General features: G+C 39.4%; 2 protein-coding genes across 4 annotated transcripts; one reads left to right on the top strand and one right to left on the bottom strand.

Moving 5' to 3' along the window:
• Positions 1–279: 279 nt before the first annotated feature.
• On the top strand, positions 280–3,308 carry emc6 (ER membrane protein complex subunit 6). Of its 2 annotated transcripts, none has more exons than XM_084075250.1 (2): positions 280–456; positions 2,795–3,308. In XM_084075250.1, exon 2 carries the CDS (start codon positions 2,838–2,840, stop codon positions 3,168–3,170), a length of 333 nt encoding a protein of 110 aa, XP_083931376.1. In that variant the 5' UTR covers positions 280–456; positions 2,795–2,837; the 3' UTR covers positions 3,171–3,308. The 2 variants fall into 2 exon arrangements, with proteins under 2 accessions (XP_083931376.1, XP_083931375.1); XM_084075249.1 differs by having other exon boundaries at positions 2,792–3,308.
• A 1,274-nt stretch (positions 3,309–4,582) lies between these two features.
• On the bottom strand, positions 4,583–14,068 carry p2rx5 (purinergic receptor P2X, ligand-gated ion channel, 5). Of its 2 annotated transcripts, XM_084074037.1 has the most exons (13): positions 13,900–14,068; positions 11,308–11,458; positions 10,870–10,941; positions 10,113–10,188; positions 9,811–9,895; positions 9,451–9,531; positions 8,673–8,814; positions 7,446–7,579; positions 7,241–7,334; positions 7,081–7,146; positions 6,546–6,634; positions 6,146–6,334; positions 4,583–5,025 (listed from the first exon to the last, which is right to left on the bottom strand). In XM_084074037.1, the coding sequence occupies exons 1-13, from the start codon at positions 14,031–14,033 to the stop codon at positions 5,004–5,006; spliced, it is 1,335 nt and encodes a 444-aa protein (XP_083930163.1). In that variant the 5' UTR covers positions 14,034–14,068; the 3' UTR covers positions 4,583–5,003. The 2 variants fall into 2 exon arrangements, with proteins under 2 accessions (XP_083930163.1, XP_083930162.1); XM_084074036.1 differs by having other exon boundaries at positions 4,583–6,334.
• Between the last annotated feature and the right edge of the window lie 1,511 nt (positions 14,069–15,579).

Genomic DNA, 15,579 nt, shown 5'->3' with positions numbered 1-15,579 from the left:
CAAGGAACCCCCCTCAAATTAATATGTAGTTGTCTGCAGACCCCCTACTGAAAATATTTCACATTTTCTTCAAGATCTGATCTTTGAAAATAGCAGATCTACAAGCTCACAATGCGGTGCGTTGTGAGCTTGTAGATAGGCTATTTTCTAGCCGATGTCTAGCTTTAAAGCTCACATAATAGTCGATTCTTTTGGGCTGGTTTTCATAGACCTGGTTGCTTGTTTCTCTCGCACAAACTGAACGTGGCAACTTTGGCAGATACCCATAATGCTTTACAAGAAGAATATGGCTGACTTTTAATAACGGCTGTGGCGAGCATATTTAAGAATGAACGTTATTTATTACAATATTACATTCTTATGACATCGTCGCCTGTGTGTTGGTTGAACATTGAAGGTTGTGTTCGTGAGGAGTGAACGCCGACACCACTGACAGCACAGCACTGTGACGCTACGGTGAGAAGATGTTAGCTGGCAAGCATCCTCGAGCTAAAGCTACTAGCATTAAAGCTAACCACACACACACACACACACACACACACACACACACACACACACACACACACACACGTAGAATAAAAGATACAGATGTAACGCGGCTAATAGGCTCTATGCACAGCAGCCATATTATCACTTCCTTCACGGGTGTTAGCAATCATACTAATGATGGCTCTGTTCCATTTAGTGTAGCACAGTGGTTTCCACGACCCCCATAACTCTGAGAGTGTACAAATGGAACCAAATGGACCCGTAAGGGTTACACACCCGCTCCGCTAAGGGGCCATTTGGAAGCCCATGAGGGTCCCTGGACCCCAACTGTAGACCCACTGGTGTAACAGACTGTTTTCAGTGAGCCAACATGCAACAATATCAGCACCTAGCCCCTTTCGGGACCCTGTTTACCTTTTTTGTATTTGGGAAGGCGGTATCCAGGGTCCCTTGACGCTCAAAGCACTCTCTCTCGTAGTCGCGGGTACCACTGTCTCGTCTCGGGCTAATAGCTCGTCGCTTGGAAGTTGCAGAGATTTCTCAAAAGTACCAAAAAGAGCAATACTAAACCGCGGTTAATCTGCATTAATGCGCTCTGATCGGCGCTGCCGTTTAACATTTTTAATCATTTAGTAAAGCTTAATTTCCTCTCTCAAACAATGCTCCACTTCCCATGGCCCGCCTCCCCGCGGTGACTGACAAGCTGCGCGTCCTACGCATACCTCTATGGTCCTACGGTACTGCCTCTGATTGGCGAACTCCTACATGCTTGCATGACAATCACACTTATTACTCTATGCAATCACAACGCGGGGAGGCGGGACATGGGAAGTGGAGCAGAGTGTGAGAGAGGAAATTAAGCTTTACTAAATTATTAAAAATGTTAAACGGCAGCGCCGATCAGAGCGCATTAATGCAGATTAACCGCGGTTTAGTATTGCTCTTTTTGGTACCTTTGAGAAATCTCTGCAACTTCCAAGCGACGAGCTATTAGCCCGAGACGAGACAGTGGTACCCGCGACTACGAGAGAGAGTGCTTTGAGCGTCAAGGGACCCTGGATACCGCCTTCCCAAATACAAAAAAGGTAAACAGGGTCCCGAAAGGGGCTAATCAGCACCCTGACTCTGTTTGACCAGAATGGAACAGAGCCTTCATTAGTATCATTGGTAACACCTGTGAATGTCTTCACAATATCGCTGTTGTGCATAGGGTGCATTATTCCTATTAGCTGAGCTTTGATAAGTGTCGTGTCTGTGTCGCGAAGCCTGGTTTAGCTTAGCCCTGAAATATCATGCCAGTCATGGTGGAGCTTCAACCTGGTTTTGGCACTTTCTCCTTTTACAACCCGTACGTTCAGGTTTCAAATATAAAGTGCTTATCCCATGGCCACGGATGTTGATTTAAATGTGATGGGTGTAAGTACCCGCATCTGCCGTATTGTTCAATAACAAAGAATTTCAATCCGATCGGTGGCCATTTTCTCCGAATGTTCTCCATATGCTTTCAACTACGCGACCCTATCGGTTGGTAGGTGTATTGCACTCTGATACACTATTTCTCTATGAGAAAATAACCGCCGATCGGATTATAATGCTTTTTATTGATCAATACGGAAGATTGGGGTACTTAGACCCGCCCGATTTAAATTGTAACATCTGTGGCCATGGGGTAAGCACTTTATATTTGAAATCTGAACGTTTATGTAGATGTACGGGTTGTAAATGGAGAAAGTGCGAAAAGCAGGTTGAAGCTCTGCCATGACGCTCGTGACAGACGAGCGTCATGTGAACCATGGCTAGGTTTAGCCGTGGATCACACCACGTCACATTAAAAATGTATGACATTCATGTTTCAGGGCTAGGTTTAACTTGGACTAAAAAAGCTTATCTCCATAGATGCCCCCCCCCCCCCCACCCCACCCTACCCCTAACTGTTTGCTGTATTTCTCTCTTCTTTTTTTTAACTACTCGTCATGATGTTTTTGCATATTCTGTATATTGTTTGTCTTTAAATGTCTTGATTAATTGACTACACAGGACCCCAATGGATTGGAAACAAGCCATAGTGCTTTCTTCGGTTTATCCTTTTAGCAGCCCTTGTATAAAACTGTACCTCTGTGCTTTTTTTGCGTACTGTTAATAAAGTATTCCATCAATGGTCCTCGTATGTATGTATGTAAGACCGTATGTATGTATGTATGTATATATGTATGTAAGACTATGTATGTATGTATGTATGTATGTATGTGGAATGAATTAGCGGTCAACCACCTTTTTGACACCTGGTTTGCTTTTATTCCAGCAGCAACAGCTTTCTCTGGAAATTGACAGGAGACAGACTCGCTGACATGGCAGGAGTTGTAGCCAAACGTGAGGGACCACAATTCATCAGTGAGATTGCTGTGAGGGGCAATGCAGCTGTGCTGGACTACTGCCGCACCTCGGTATCCGCCCTGTCGGGAGCCACAGCAGGGATCCTGGGGTTGACTGGACTCTATGGCTTCATCTTTTACTTCCTTGCCTCATTCCTCCTCACCCTACTGCTTGTCCTTAAAGCAGGACGCCGGTGGAACAAGTGCTTTAAATCCCGCCGACTGCTTTTTACTGGCGGCCTCGTAGGAGGTCTTTTCACTTATGTCCTGTTCTGGACTTTCCTTTATGGAATGGTGCACGTATACTAATGATATGCCATGATGAAACAGATGTGTCCTTAATACTATTGCTATTTGTACTGTAGATAGGCAATTAATAACATTTTGAAATCTATCATGTGAACTCTATACAGTGGACAAAATGTAAAGATTTACTGTACACAAAAAGTATGTTCCGATATCCCTCCTGCACTAAACTTAGCAGCGAGTGTTAATTTATTTAGCGTTTAACTGTTGGTCTTTGTTAACATTCATAGCTGGTTACAAGCGGCAGCAATGTAGGTAACTTAGGTTGTATAGTTTAACAGATCAAATCGACTGCATAATTGTGTTCCATTTTTTAGTATACTATGGTGGTTAGTTAAGAAATCTTATTGGATCTTTTGAAATAAATACTGCCATAACATCTTTTGACATACATAACTAGTTATGTTTTCTATATGTATAAGGCCAGTTGTTGTCAATAGGATAAAACTTACATGACTGTTATACATTAACAAAAAGACCATTCAATAAATATGAACAGGAACAGCAAAGAGGAAGGGTATTCCTTGTATTTCGAATTCTTTCGCTCCCTGCATCAATATATCAGAACATGAATCTTATGTATAAACATCTAGACAGCATGCTATGTAGGCTCTGAAGTCATGACGGTCGGTGTTTGCATTATATTCATTCAATGCTGTGTGTTGTGAAGAGCCACAACACAGCTCCAGCAGATGACGCAACAGTGCCGGTATGGTTTAACAGAATGATAATACTCCTCACTTTCACAACAGCATTACCTCTAGGCAACCAGTCTAGTTTGTGCTCACCTTTTTTTATTCTATATAATAAAGTTTTCAGGAGATATTAAGTTCAAAGTTCTATTACTGTACACAGTGTGTACTAAATACATCAGCATATAGGAAACTGATGTGACAGAGTTGTTCAAGTTCCTGTCCAAAGGGGGGGTGAGCGTGGGCCCCGGGAAAACTGGGCATGAGGGAAATGTGGGTACCTGAATTAGGATTCGTGTCCATAAGTGTTTTTTTTAACTTTACATAGCATGCTGATTTGTTGCTAAGTGATAACACACTGTTCTTTTAAAGCCATGGTCACCCATTGGGGGTGCCACTACAAGATGCTGACCATCATGTTGAGTTCTTCATTGTGTTTCCTTGACCCAGAAAACATTAGCATTAATTAAGTTTCTACATTGTCTAGAAGCCAAGATAAAAAGCTAATGTATTTAAAAGTGGCCATTGCCAAAATGGCGGCCATACAGGCGTCTGTGTAAAAATGATAACATTGATGTTTGGATTCCCCAAGCTCTGAAGATTAAAAAACTAAGGTTTTGCAAATCTCTTAAAACGTTGAACGAACCTATATTATTTAACATAGTTAACCTGTCTATTGAAGCAGCTGAAAATAACTTGATGGAATCACGCCACAGACAGGATTAAAAGTTTATTGAACAATACTGACTTCACGGAACAACACTCAATTGCAGTGGCTTGGAGTTAATAGTGGCCAGGACTAGGACAAATAAAATAACATTTAAAAATATGCTATGTGAATTATAATATTCTTTTGTATTTGTATTGCACTTTAATTCACAGGGAATCCCAGAGTGCTACATGGTAAAACACATTATCAACCATAGAAGGTTAAAAGCAGGGTTTAAAAACAAATGTGGTTAAACAACAATTTAACACGAAAAAGTCTTCCGAAATAAAAACGTTTTCAGGCCTATTTTTAAAGAGTCCAGGGTCTGCGGTGCTCTCAAATCGATAGGAAGGCTGTTCCACAGGCGCGGTGCTGCCGAGCAGAAGGCCCGATCCCCCATAGTGCGTAGATTGGTACCAGGGACATCGAGGAGGATTATACCATATGTAAAGAATTACTGTACACAAAAAAATGAAATGTCAGATGATATCCCTCCTGCACTAAACTTCAATGTAGCAACACTAACTGGGTTGTAGCTAATAGAGTGCATAAGAATTGTGTGGGACTGATTTTATTTTTTAGTTCTATGGTTAAGAAATCTTATTGGAAATAAATATTGCCTAGTCAGTCAGTCAGTCAACACCTGACTGACATACTAATATGTTTTTTGATATGATACATATAAGGCCATGTGTTCAATAGGATAAAACGTACATGACTTAGCAACAAAAAGACCATTCAATAAATATGAACAGGAGCAACAAAGAGGAATTATTGCACTCACTGCATCAATATATCAGAACACAAATCTATAAACATACACAGCATGCTACGTAGACTCTTAACAGTATTTGCATTTCACTCATTCGAAGCTGTGTGTTGTTAATAGCCACAACACAGCTTAAGCAAAATAAAACTCCAATTATCCCAGTCGATACAACAGTTAGAAAGTACTTATCACTTTCCCAACGGCTCAGTCGAGATGTATTGTATAAGACCTTTCACACAGTGTTCTTATAATTTGCTTGATACTACAGTGGTTTTCACCATTTCTTTCTTTGGACCCACATAAAATTAATGTCTCCCAAATTACTCACTTTACAGTAATTATTGTGCAGACAACTCTAGACATTTTCCCATTTCATCATAGCTCATAAGCCTACATTTAAGGTACTTGGGAAGGTTTTGACACCTTATTACACATTATGGCACATAATACATTAGATTAGCTGTAGAAAGTGGAAACCAATGAATTGCAATTGCCTGAACAAAAAAACACTGTCCATCCTAGTATACTGTATCTGCACTGGGTTCCTGGTGAAGGAGCATACAGCAGGATATTACAGTAGCCTACCTGTTCCTCTGGCTAAGCTACCTTAAATCATAACATGCATTACTCCATTTATATGCAATGGAGCAGATGTACTGATTGAAGAGAAGTGAAAATCACAGTTTCTTGTTTATACCACACCCTAATACTGTACATAGACCACTGCGGTATCAGCTGTTAATTGTGTTGTGCAAAAGTGATATGATGTTTAGCCTCTCCACCAGGTTGTGACAAAATAGCAGAGTACCGTTGTCCTGTGTTACGAGGAATAGTGGGCACAGCTGGATCAGTCTCCGAAGAAGGAGTTGCCTCATGAGATGCATCATCCTTCAGAGAGTTGGGATCTGCTTGCTCCTCCACCTGTTTCCTGGGCTTTTTGTTTCGGTGTCCTGCCTTTCCATCTTTGTGCTTAGAGTTAGCCCGGTCTATCTCTTTCCTGTCGAGTACATCATTTCAGTTTACAGAAAGTAATGTGTGTCAATTCAACTCTGAGAGTGTACAAATGCAATGGGTCCATTTGGTTACATTCGCACTATTTGCTCTGAGTTACAAATTGATAAATTAACACTGAGGATTTTACTGTATGGTTTCATTTTGATCTCAGTCTTTTCAAACACCATCACTGAAACTATACCACTGAGTCATACTTGAAATCGATGACTTCGAATTTCTTCTCTCGGTAGATGGAGCTTGTGTTCATCATGTAGAGTAGTATCATTTCACACACAAAGGCTCCCTGGAGAAATGAATAGTGTTGAAAACCTAACTGTAATATTGCGAGCCAATAATAATTAACTTCATTTGTAAATAAAAACAAAGTTACAAAGTGCTTGGCACAAAACTAAAGAAAATGTTAAATAGATTCAGCAACAGAATAAGAACACAACTTGTATAAAATGTAAAGTGCTGTGATAAATAAAACATTAATGCAATCAAACAACACCATTTAAACATTTAAAATGATGGAAAGTCCTTTTCATAAAAATATATTTGAAGAAGGGATTTAAAAGAAAACTCAAATAAGAAAGATATGCTAGGAGTGCAACTAAGACCAGAAACCATGTTTACTGATCAATTCATTAAGCAATTGCCTTCTTGTGGTAATATCTTAAAACTTTGGGGTTGAGTGATTGGACAAACACACACTGGTATATACAGTAAATTGAATATTTCAATACTCACTGCACCCATCAAAGCAAGGCCAGACCCAATCGCAATCAATGTAGGAACGATGCTGAATTTCCCAGCCTGAAAAACAGCAGAGAACAGTGGAAGATTGATATGTCAACACCAAAACTTCTCTACTCATTCTAAAGAAAGAAAGTTAAAATCACTATCTTACCTTGCCATTGATCATTATATCAAATCGAATCCCAAACACTTTATACAAAGTCCGATAGCTTTCACCATTTTCGTCTTTATAGTATTTGGCATATCTGGGGGAATTGATTCATGAAATGAAATGAAGTTCAAATCAAGTTAATCAAAGTGTATATACAGTACACTATGTACTAAAAGACACACATACAGCATAGGAAAATATCTACCTGAAATTGTATCCTGACGTGACAGAGTTGTTCAAGTTCATGTCCAAACGTGTAAAACTATACTTCGGATTACACAGTGAGGAATCCTTATCCAGATCACAGTTCCACTCAATAAGAATACCAACTGAACCACCCTGGGGGGAGAAAGAGAGAGACGTTAGCGTGCAATGATATGAAGATTTTCAACAAACGACTACTACTACATGTAGCTGTTGTACATGTAATGTCCATACAGATTGGTCAACCATGATGCCCTTGTTCTGCACGGGACAAATAGAATGTTCATATAATCAGTGAACGTGCAGCTCTCCGGCACATAAATTCCTCAGTGTTCATTTTACTCTGAGAGTGCACAAATGTATGTATACTTGTACACTCTCAGAGTGTACAAAGGATTTGACTGTGAAAAGAAGCCAAGTCTAAACAATAATCTCTAAATAGTATAAAATCTGTTTCTGAAGACAGTACAATTTTTATCTTATGCTATGTGTCCTCTAGTCTGTATTCACACTAGAATATTTCGAAATGATCCGCAATTCATTGCTGACTGTAGCTTTCTATCACTGCTTGCATGTGACCCAGTGATCGCCAAATTGGCTTTCTACTGTCCTGGTTTTGTTCTTGAAGGCTACACCCGCATACAGTATAAAAGCATACTTCTCAGATTAAAATGAACACTGAGGATTTCATTGTGTGCACTGGGGACCTTTTTCTATTGTCCTTACACACAATACGTGTTTATGTGTTAATTTGATTAGTTTTATCATATCTTTCTGCCTAGCACCATCTGAAGAATTTTTATTTGTATAGAAAGTGTATTGTAAAATATAATTTAAATTTAGTTTCATGGATATTCTCTATTGCTCATGTGACTTCCATTATCATTTAGCCACAGGTATAGAATCATTATTGCAAAGATGAAAGGTATTTAGATATATTTTTATTGCCTATCCTCGACATGTTTCTATGTTTTTATTTCATTCTCTCCTTGCTCTCCATGCTCCCCCCTCTTATTTTTATTTTTCTCTTACTGAAAACAATAAAAGTGATGGAGCTTTCAGAACAACAAAACATTTCACCCACTACTTTACACCTGTAAACCTGTGATGTGACAATAAAGATGATTCTGAATCTAAACGTGTGAAGTGACAAATGACCTAGTGGAAGGGAACTAAAACAACTCCCATACACTGCTTAGGCTAGCTGAGAGTATTAATAAATGTGTACCTTAACAGCCATGGTCTGGAAGTCATGTCCTGTCCTACTGACCAGGTCTCCCAGGCGGAAGATGGGGCAGTAAGGATGGTTCTCACTGTCATAGGAACATCTTTTCAAGTAATTGTCATCAGACGTGTCAAGGACATTAGACCTAAGAGAAAAAGTTAAAATACACTACAAATTTACACTTTCAACATAACACCATGTTTCATAATGCCACATTCCAAGCCTGGTGGTGTTGAGCATTTCAAGTAACATGTTAAAGTCATATGCATGACTTCTCTCTCAGCTATGACATTCTCAGACCACATACGTCACGATTTAAACATAGAAAACAAGCAGAGTCTCCATACAATCCACTGGCACTAGTTCTGCACTGCAATGAAACATTGGGCTCATGACTGCGTAATAACTCTGAGATCATGACAGATGAATTATTCATGGTCTGTGCTGTCACTCTGCTTTATTGTTGAACTTGGAAAAACAACACCGCCGTTCTAGCAGAATAAGCCTGCCAGTGTGGGAGCAGCACAGGGCTGCAGGGTAGCCCCCTCTGATCTGACACCTGTCCAGGGCAAGGCCTGCTGTCAAGGACATCTCAGATGACCGCTCTCTCGCCAGTGCCATATACTACAGGCGGGTATAAATAGTACGTCCCTCTGCACTCTCAAAACTATTCTAACCAGGCATCGGGATATCTATACCCCCTTTGCTCAGCATGTCTCTACACACCCTGCTCTCAAAAGTGTGGCCCAGTAGCAGTCAGCACCACTTAAGAAACACTCACTTGGAGAATTCAAATTTAGGAAACCGGACAAAGTTCTTGATGTAGATGGTGAAGTTTTCTGCTTCAGACAATAAGGGCTCTCTGGAAATTAAAGGGAGAAATAACTGAGTTAAAACCATGCCGTAGCAGCAATAAATAGAAGTAGTTACGTAAATACTGTATGTCAGTCAAAGCGTACAATTATAGTGAGAATGTAGTGGGACATATCTGCAGTTTAAATGCAGCTGTATAATAAACCTATAGGCTAGGATTACCAGCAATGCACGCAAGCTCTAATAGTAAGAAGTGAATTCACAGAGGTCTGATAATACATATACATATTGATAGATAATAGTTGACAATAGGATGACAGAAACTCACATTGGTCTTTTGCTGTATTCAACAGGACACCAGCCATGAATCTCACAGGTCGCAGTGCTGTTTACACACAATCCAGTCTTTAATCCTGACAAAGAGAACAAAGATTCTTGGGTATGGATCTTAAAAGAAAGGTTCTGCTAAAATATGAAAGAAAGACAGAAAGAAAGAAAGAAAGAATTTTCAATGAGCTTGGAATATGTAACCAAACTATGAAACAAATTACAAATGTGAATAAAATGTAATTTAATAGTGTTCTCCTCCAAGATACAATTGCTATAGATTAATAAATGAGCAGTCCTCACCGTTGCCAGCTATTACAGATTCACCCTCTGTACAGTCATCATCACTTAAACATTGTCCATCTGGCACCTTGGGGCTCTGTGAGGGACAATGAATACGACACAAACGACACAAGCTTGAAAATGCTAATTTGTAGTAAAAAATGATCTATTAAAGTGTTTTTATAGATGTCAAATGAAACACCCCTCATATCAGCGAATGACACACAGAAAATGAAGGGGCGAGAAACTTAATGTGTACAATAGAGATGTCCAATAATATCGCCCCCCCGATATTATTGGCCGATATTAACATACATATTTAATATCGGAAAATATCGTTTCTATTTATTAGTTCAACTGCTGTAGGCTGTAGTTTGTTGCATTTATGAATGCGTCCAGTGGGTCATCACAATAAAACTATGTGTGACACTATATGTGACATTAGTTTTGGTGAAGCCTGCATACATCGGTATCGTTTGATACCGGAATCGGAAATTAAGAGTTGGACAATATCAGAAGTTTGTCTCAAATGTTTTAATCTTGTAATGATATACATATGATGGATGAGTGGCTGCATCAAACTGATAAAAAAAAGAAAGAAAAAGAAGATGGTTGGTGCTGTTATAATTGAGTTTAATGCAGCGCTGGATGTGATCATGAATTGTTACTGAAAGAATGACGTGTATGGCTCCAGTCCTAATGGCTGCTGACGATTCTAAACTACACATCCTCTGGGAGTTTACCTGATGTACTACATGTTGAATTATTGTATACTCACCTCAGCACAGAACCCAAGTCTTTGATTTGGTGTCTCTACGTAATTTGTGACGATAAAGAACACCTGTTCACCCTACAAATAAAAATGAAGACATTCATGTTTTATGCTTGTATACTTAAAAATAAGTTTGTGTAGACATTTCCAACAGCAGTGTTGCATTTCTACACATTCCACGTTAAATCAGTAGTCCTACTGAAGTCCAGTCTGAGAGATCAGACTGCACAGAAAAAAAGGGTGAATTAATAATTGTCAATACATTTTTATCTATTAAGAAAAGGGGTGATGTAAATTCTGTGTCCTAAAACAGACATTTTATATTATTTTATATGAATCCAGACATCTTAAATTGAGACTATGAAATTTGTGTGATTAATTTCCTAATCTTTTTGCTGTCATTTATTGTATTACAACACACACAGATTCTAATTAGGAACTCACATTTGGGGGTATGACGTAATCCTCAGCACCCCAAAGGTGAAGCCCAGAGTGGGAGCTGTTGGTTAGCGTAACACCCTTGAGTTTGGTGATGACTGAGCTTTGAATAGCTTCCTCTTTGTCCTGGTACCCCTTCTTTACTACAAAGACCCACCTGTGAAATACATTGAAACCTTCAGGTTATAGTTGCATCATGTTTTTGAATACTCTGCATGACTCTGAATCTTTTTTAAATCAGAAAAAAAAGAACGCTCCAATTAAACATGATTATTGTCTCTTGCATTATCTAAGGACATTTAACCTGCCAAGAAAGCAGATTCATAGCCTCCACTGACCCTAAGTGAAGGAACAGTTCAATGGTCTGCTGGTGGTGGAATAGATCATCAAATATGTGGAGCATGTGGATTCCCAAACCAGAGAATCACAGCTTGAAAGCTAAGCATATATAGCCTGGTAATATATTTGATTTCAGGAGTCCTGAAATCAAATACAAATGAGATTTCCGGAGGGGGTGGGGGGTTTACCAGGCTAAAGCAGATAGGCTTGTGAAACTTAACTTGCATCGTTCCCGACGTGCGGAAAGGAGGGAACGGGAGGGAGGGAGGGAGTGAGTGAGTGAGGGGGAGGAAGGGAGCCAAGTATTTCACCCATGCAATAACCTGGCCAACGTTGGGTAATGAAACCTGAACACGATAACCCTGGCAACAGCAGGCAAGCAGATTTTCTGCTTATACAATGAATATTAAGTTAATTTGTGTGGTGGGTGCCCAATGTCTGTGACAGTGTCTGTGGTGGGCACGCAAATATGCTCATATATGGACTGGACATGCCCAACGTCAGCACAAACTGGCATTAATATGCAGTGGTTAATGTCAGTGCAAACAGAGCCATAGAGATCAAAAAGAGTTGCGTCAATGAGGGGTCAGAAACATACAGGTCATGTGGTTCATGTACCATACATGCTTCATCAACACATCCACATTATGAGGATTAAATGTTTGGATCTATTGGTTACCCCATCGCATTCTTGCTGTTGTTATCTTTGAGCACACTTAACCACATGAACCCTAGCCTCACTATTATTTGTGGGGCGAACATTTGGCGAAAATAGCAAATTGAATATTGAATATTGAATATCACATGAATATTCTTTGATTACATGATCTGCCATTGCTGTAATATAATTGACCCGATGGAGTGAAAGAAGATGACGCAACATTCTCAATGGCTCTGAGCACAAATTGCTGTTGTTTGGCAATGGTTTCTTCTGTGTGGCGTCAGTCAAGAGCTCGATCATCGAGAGAGAAGAGAGACAGAGAGAGACAGAGAGAGAGGGAGAAAGAGGGAGAGAGGGAGAAAGAGGGAGAGAGGGAGAAAGAGGGAGAGAGGGAGAGTAGGAGCAAGTGGTGGAGGGAGGGAGGGAGGGAGGGGGAAAGAAGAAGGTAGAGGGAGAGCTCGATCAGCGAGAGAGAGGGAGAGGGGGAGAGAAGAGGGAGATAACAAAATAAATTACAAATTAGTCTTTTTTATTTCAAATAGCCTACATATTCAAGAAATAGGCTACTGTCCATCCCTGCAGTCGACCAATGACAGAGATGACAAAGGCAGAACAGATGATGATAGACCATGATCAAGGATTTGAGTAACAATGGTAACAGTATTATTACTAGATTAAGGATTTGATTTGCCATAAATAAATGAAATTAAGTAGGCCTATATACAATGTGTTTTTCAAGATAATATACAGTAAGTGACTATACAGTATTGCTAAGCTACTTTATTATGAGGAATTAGAAGAATATTTAAAGTAGCAATATTATATAGCATTATTGATGATGGCAATGTGCTCCATTTGTGGAGATAGTAACAGTGGTATTTCACCCTATGAAATTTAAAGTTTTTGATCGATTGTTTACTTTATTTCTGGCTATGGAGTTGCTCCAGTGGCACTGTGGTCTGTAATGCATAGTAAGGACTTGTGAATGGGCCTAATTTTGTCTCATAGAAGAGTAGGCCTAGTTACATTTTCTTGAAATGTTATCAAATACCAGTGTTGGAAAGTAACTCAGTACATTTACTCAAGTACTGTACTTAAATTCAAAATGTCAATACTTTTACTTCTACTCTAACTCCACTACATCTCAGAGACAAATATTGTACTTTTACTCCACTACAATTATTTGAAAACTTTAGTTACTAGCTACTTTGTAGGCTAGATTTTGATTAATATTACAAAACATACATTAAACACTTCAGCTCTATTTAAAATTTGGCTGTTTGAAAATAGCCGATCTACAAGCTCACAACACGTTGCATCTTGTAGATCTGCTAAAAGTTTAAGCAAAAAAATCAGAACTTTTCATCAATTAAAAACATTTCCATTATTCAAAAGTATTTCATAAATAAAATGGAAAAGTAACTCATAATTTCTATAAATATATATATAGTGAAAATAACAGATCTACAAGCTCGCAACACAACGCAAAGCAATGTGTTGTGAGCTTGTAGATCTGTTGTTTTCACTAAAACGTGAGAACCACTGATCTAGGCTACTCATTACATGCATGTGTGTGTAAAGGGCATGCAGCAGCTCACCCGATTAAGTATGCCAACACAGCTACTTGAAAGAGTCTGAACAGTATTCCAATTTTTCTGTTTTCGGCAATGACTAATTTCTGTGTTTTAAAATAAAAGAAATTATGCAAATAGCCTGGCCAACAACTCGCCATATTCCCTCTGTACGGTTAACTCAAAGTGCGACAGACAGTGGGGGTCGACTGGCTGCCAGAGGATCTCACACATCTATATTGGTTGACAGTGCAGGTGGAAAGTAACTAAGTACATTTACTTAAGTACTGTACTTGAGTAAAATGTTGATGTACTTTTACTTTACTGGAGTATTTCCAATTTGTTATACTTTTACTTGCACTTTGAGATTTCTTGTAAATGTAAAGTGCGTTATAAATAAAATCCATTATTATTATTATTATTACTTGTACTCGACTACATCTCAGAGTCAAATATTATTAGAAAACTTTAGTTAGGCTACTATAGTTAGGCTACTTTGTAGATTTTGATTATTATTACAAAACATGCATTAACCACTTCAGCCCTACTTTGGCTATTTGGAAATAGCAGATCTACAAGCTCACAACACATGGCGATGCATTGTGAGCTTGTAGATCTGCTATTTTCAAAGTATTTTTATACATTTGGAAACTCGTGAAATGGGACATTTTGCATAACAATTACTTTACTCAAGTAAATGTTTAATATCGGACTTTCATTTGTAACCGAGTATTTCTACATTGTGGTATTGTTACTTTGTGGTATTGTTACTTTTACTTGTGAGTACTTAATTCTTCCACTGTTGGTTGACATTTCATGCAACAGGCAAACCCATGAGGGCTCTATAAACCACGGGTGATGAGGGGTCTATAAACCTAGCCTGGTAACCCCCCCCCCCCCCCCGGAAATCTCATTTGATTTCAGGACTCCTGACTCCTGAAATCCAGGACTCCTGAAATCAAATACAAATAGAGATTTCCGGAGGGGTGGGGGGGGTACTATAAACCACAGGTGGTGAGGGGTCTTTAAAACCACGAATGTGGTCTTGTTCAGACTCACTCATAGCCCATACGGAACCTCTCCCTCCGCTGTATAGATCCTAGATGAGGTTCCTCGTTTCCCTCTGCCGTTTGAGCAGGACATTGTCGCACATTTTCCACTTTACATGTTTCTTACCCCTTTCTGCACATCGTATCCAAAAAGTAAAGATTTTCTGCAATTCCCTCAGATGTTTTAAGTTCTAGCGCACCATAAAAGCTATCCAACGAGTTGAAGAAAGTATTTAATTTGCCTCGGTCCTCATCCGGTTACATGTTGTTAAGACATTGCGCAAGAGTTGCGCCCGTAGAGATACCATTACTGATTCCCCTACTGGTCAAATGTTGAATTGCATCTTCTAATGCAAAATATTATGGAACCGGCTGAGGACCGAGGCATGACAATGTTGGAGCGTCACACCATTTACAGGGTAGAGAACAACAGTCAACAGGACATATTAAGGACATTAATATCGCTGTGTGATGCGGTCTAATAGACATGGCAGTAGCCTCCAGCGGTCCGCTAGAGGGTGCAGTGTCCATTTTCTGACGCACTTGTCAGATTAGCCATGGTTCACATGACGCTTGTATGACATGTCATGTTTCAGGGCTATTGCCAGATTAAAGTGATATAACATCTATCTATCTTATAATATTATATCATCTTTCC

This window comes from Gymnoscopelus microlampas (assembly GCF_963454915.1).
Source record: "Gymnoscopelus microlampas genome assembly, chromosome: 12".
NCBI lineage: Eukaryota > Metazoa > Chordata > Actinopteri > Myctophiformes > Myctophidae > Gymnoscopelus > Gymnoscopelus microlampas.
Note: the sequence above shows the minus strand (reverse complement) of the source record. Positions and strands in the feature narration are given on the sequence as shown.

Excerpts from the sequence above, each read along its gene's own strand:
- emc6 (XM_084075250.1), top strand. The coding sequence starts at position 2,838 with ATGGCAGGAGTTGTAGCCAAACGTGAGGGACCACAATTCATCAGTGAG.
- p2rx5 (XM_084074036.1), bottom strand. The coding sequence starts at position 14,033 with ATGGCGAGTTGTTGGCCAGGCTATTTGCATAATTTCTTTTATTTTAAA. Across the intron at positions 9,532-9,810 it reads GAATACAGCAAAAGACCAAT|AGAGCCCTTATTGTCTGAAG; the intron begins GTGAGTTTCTGT and ends TTTAATTTCCAG. Across the intron at positions 7,147-7,240 it reads ATATAATGATCAATGGCAAG|GCTGGGAAATTCAGCATCGT; the intron begins GTAAGATAGTGA and ends GCTGTTTTTCAG.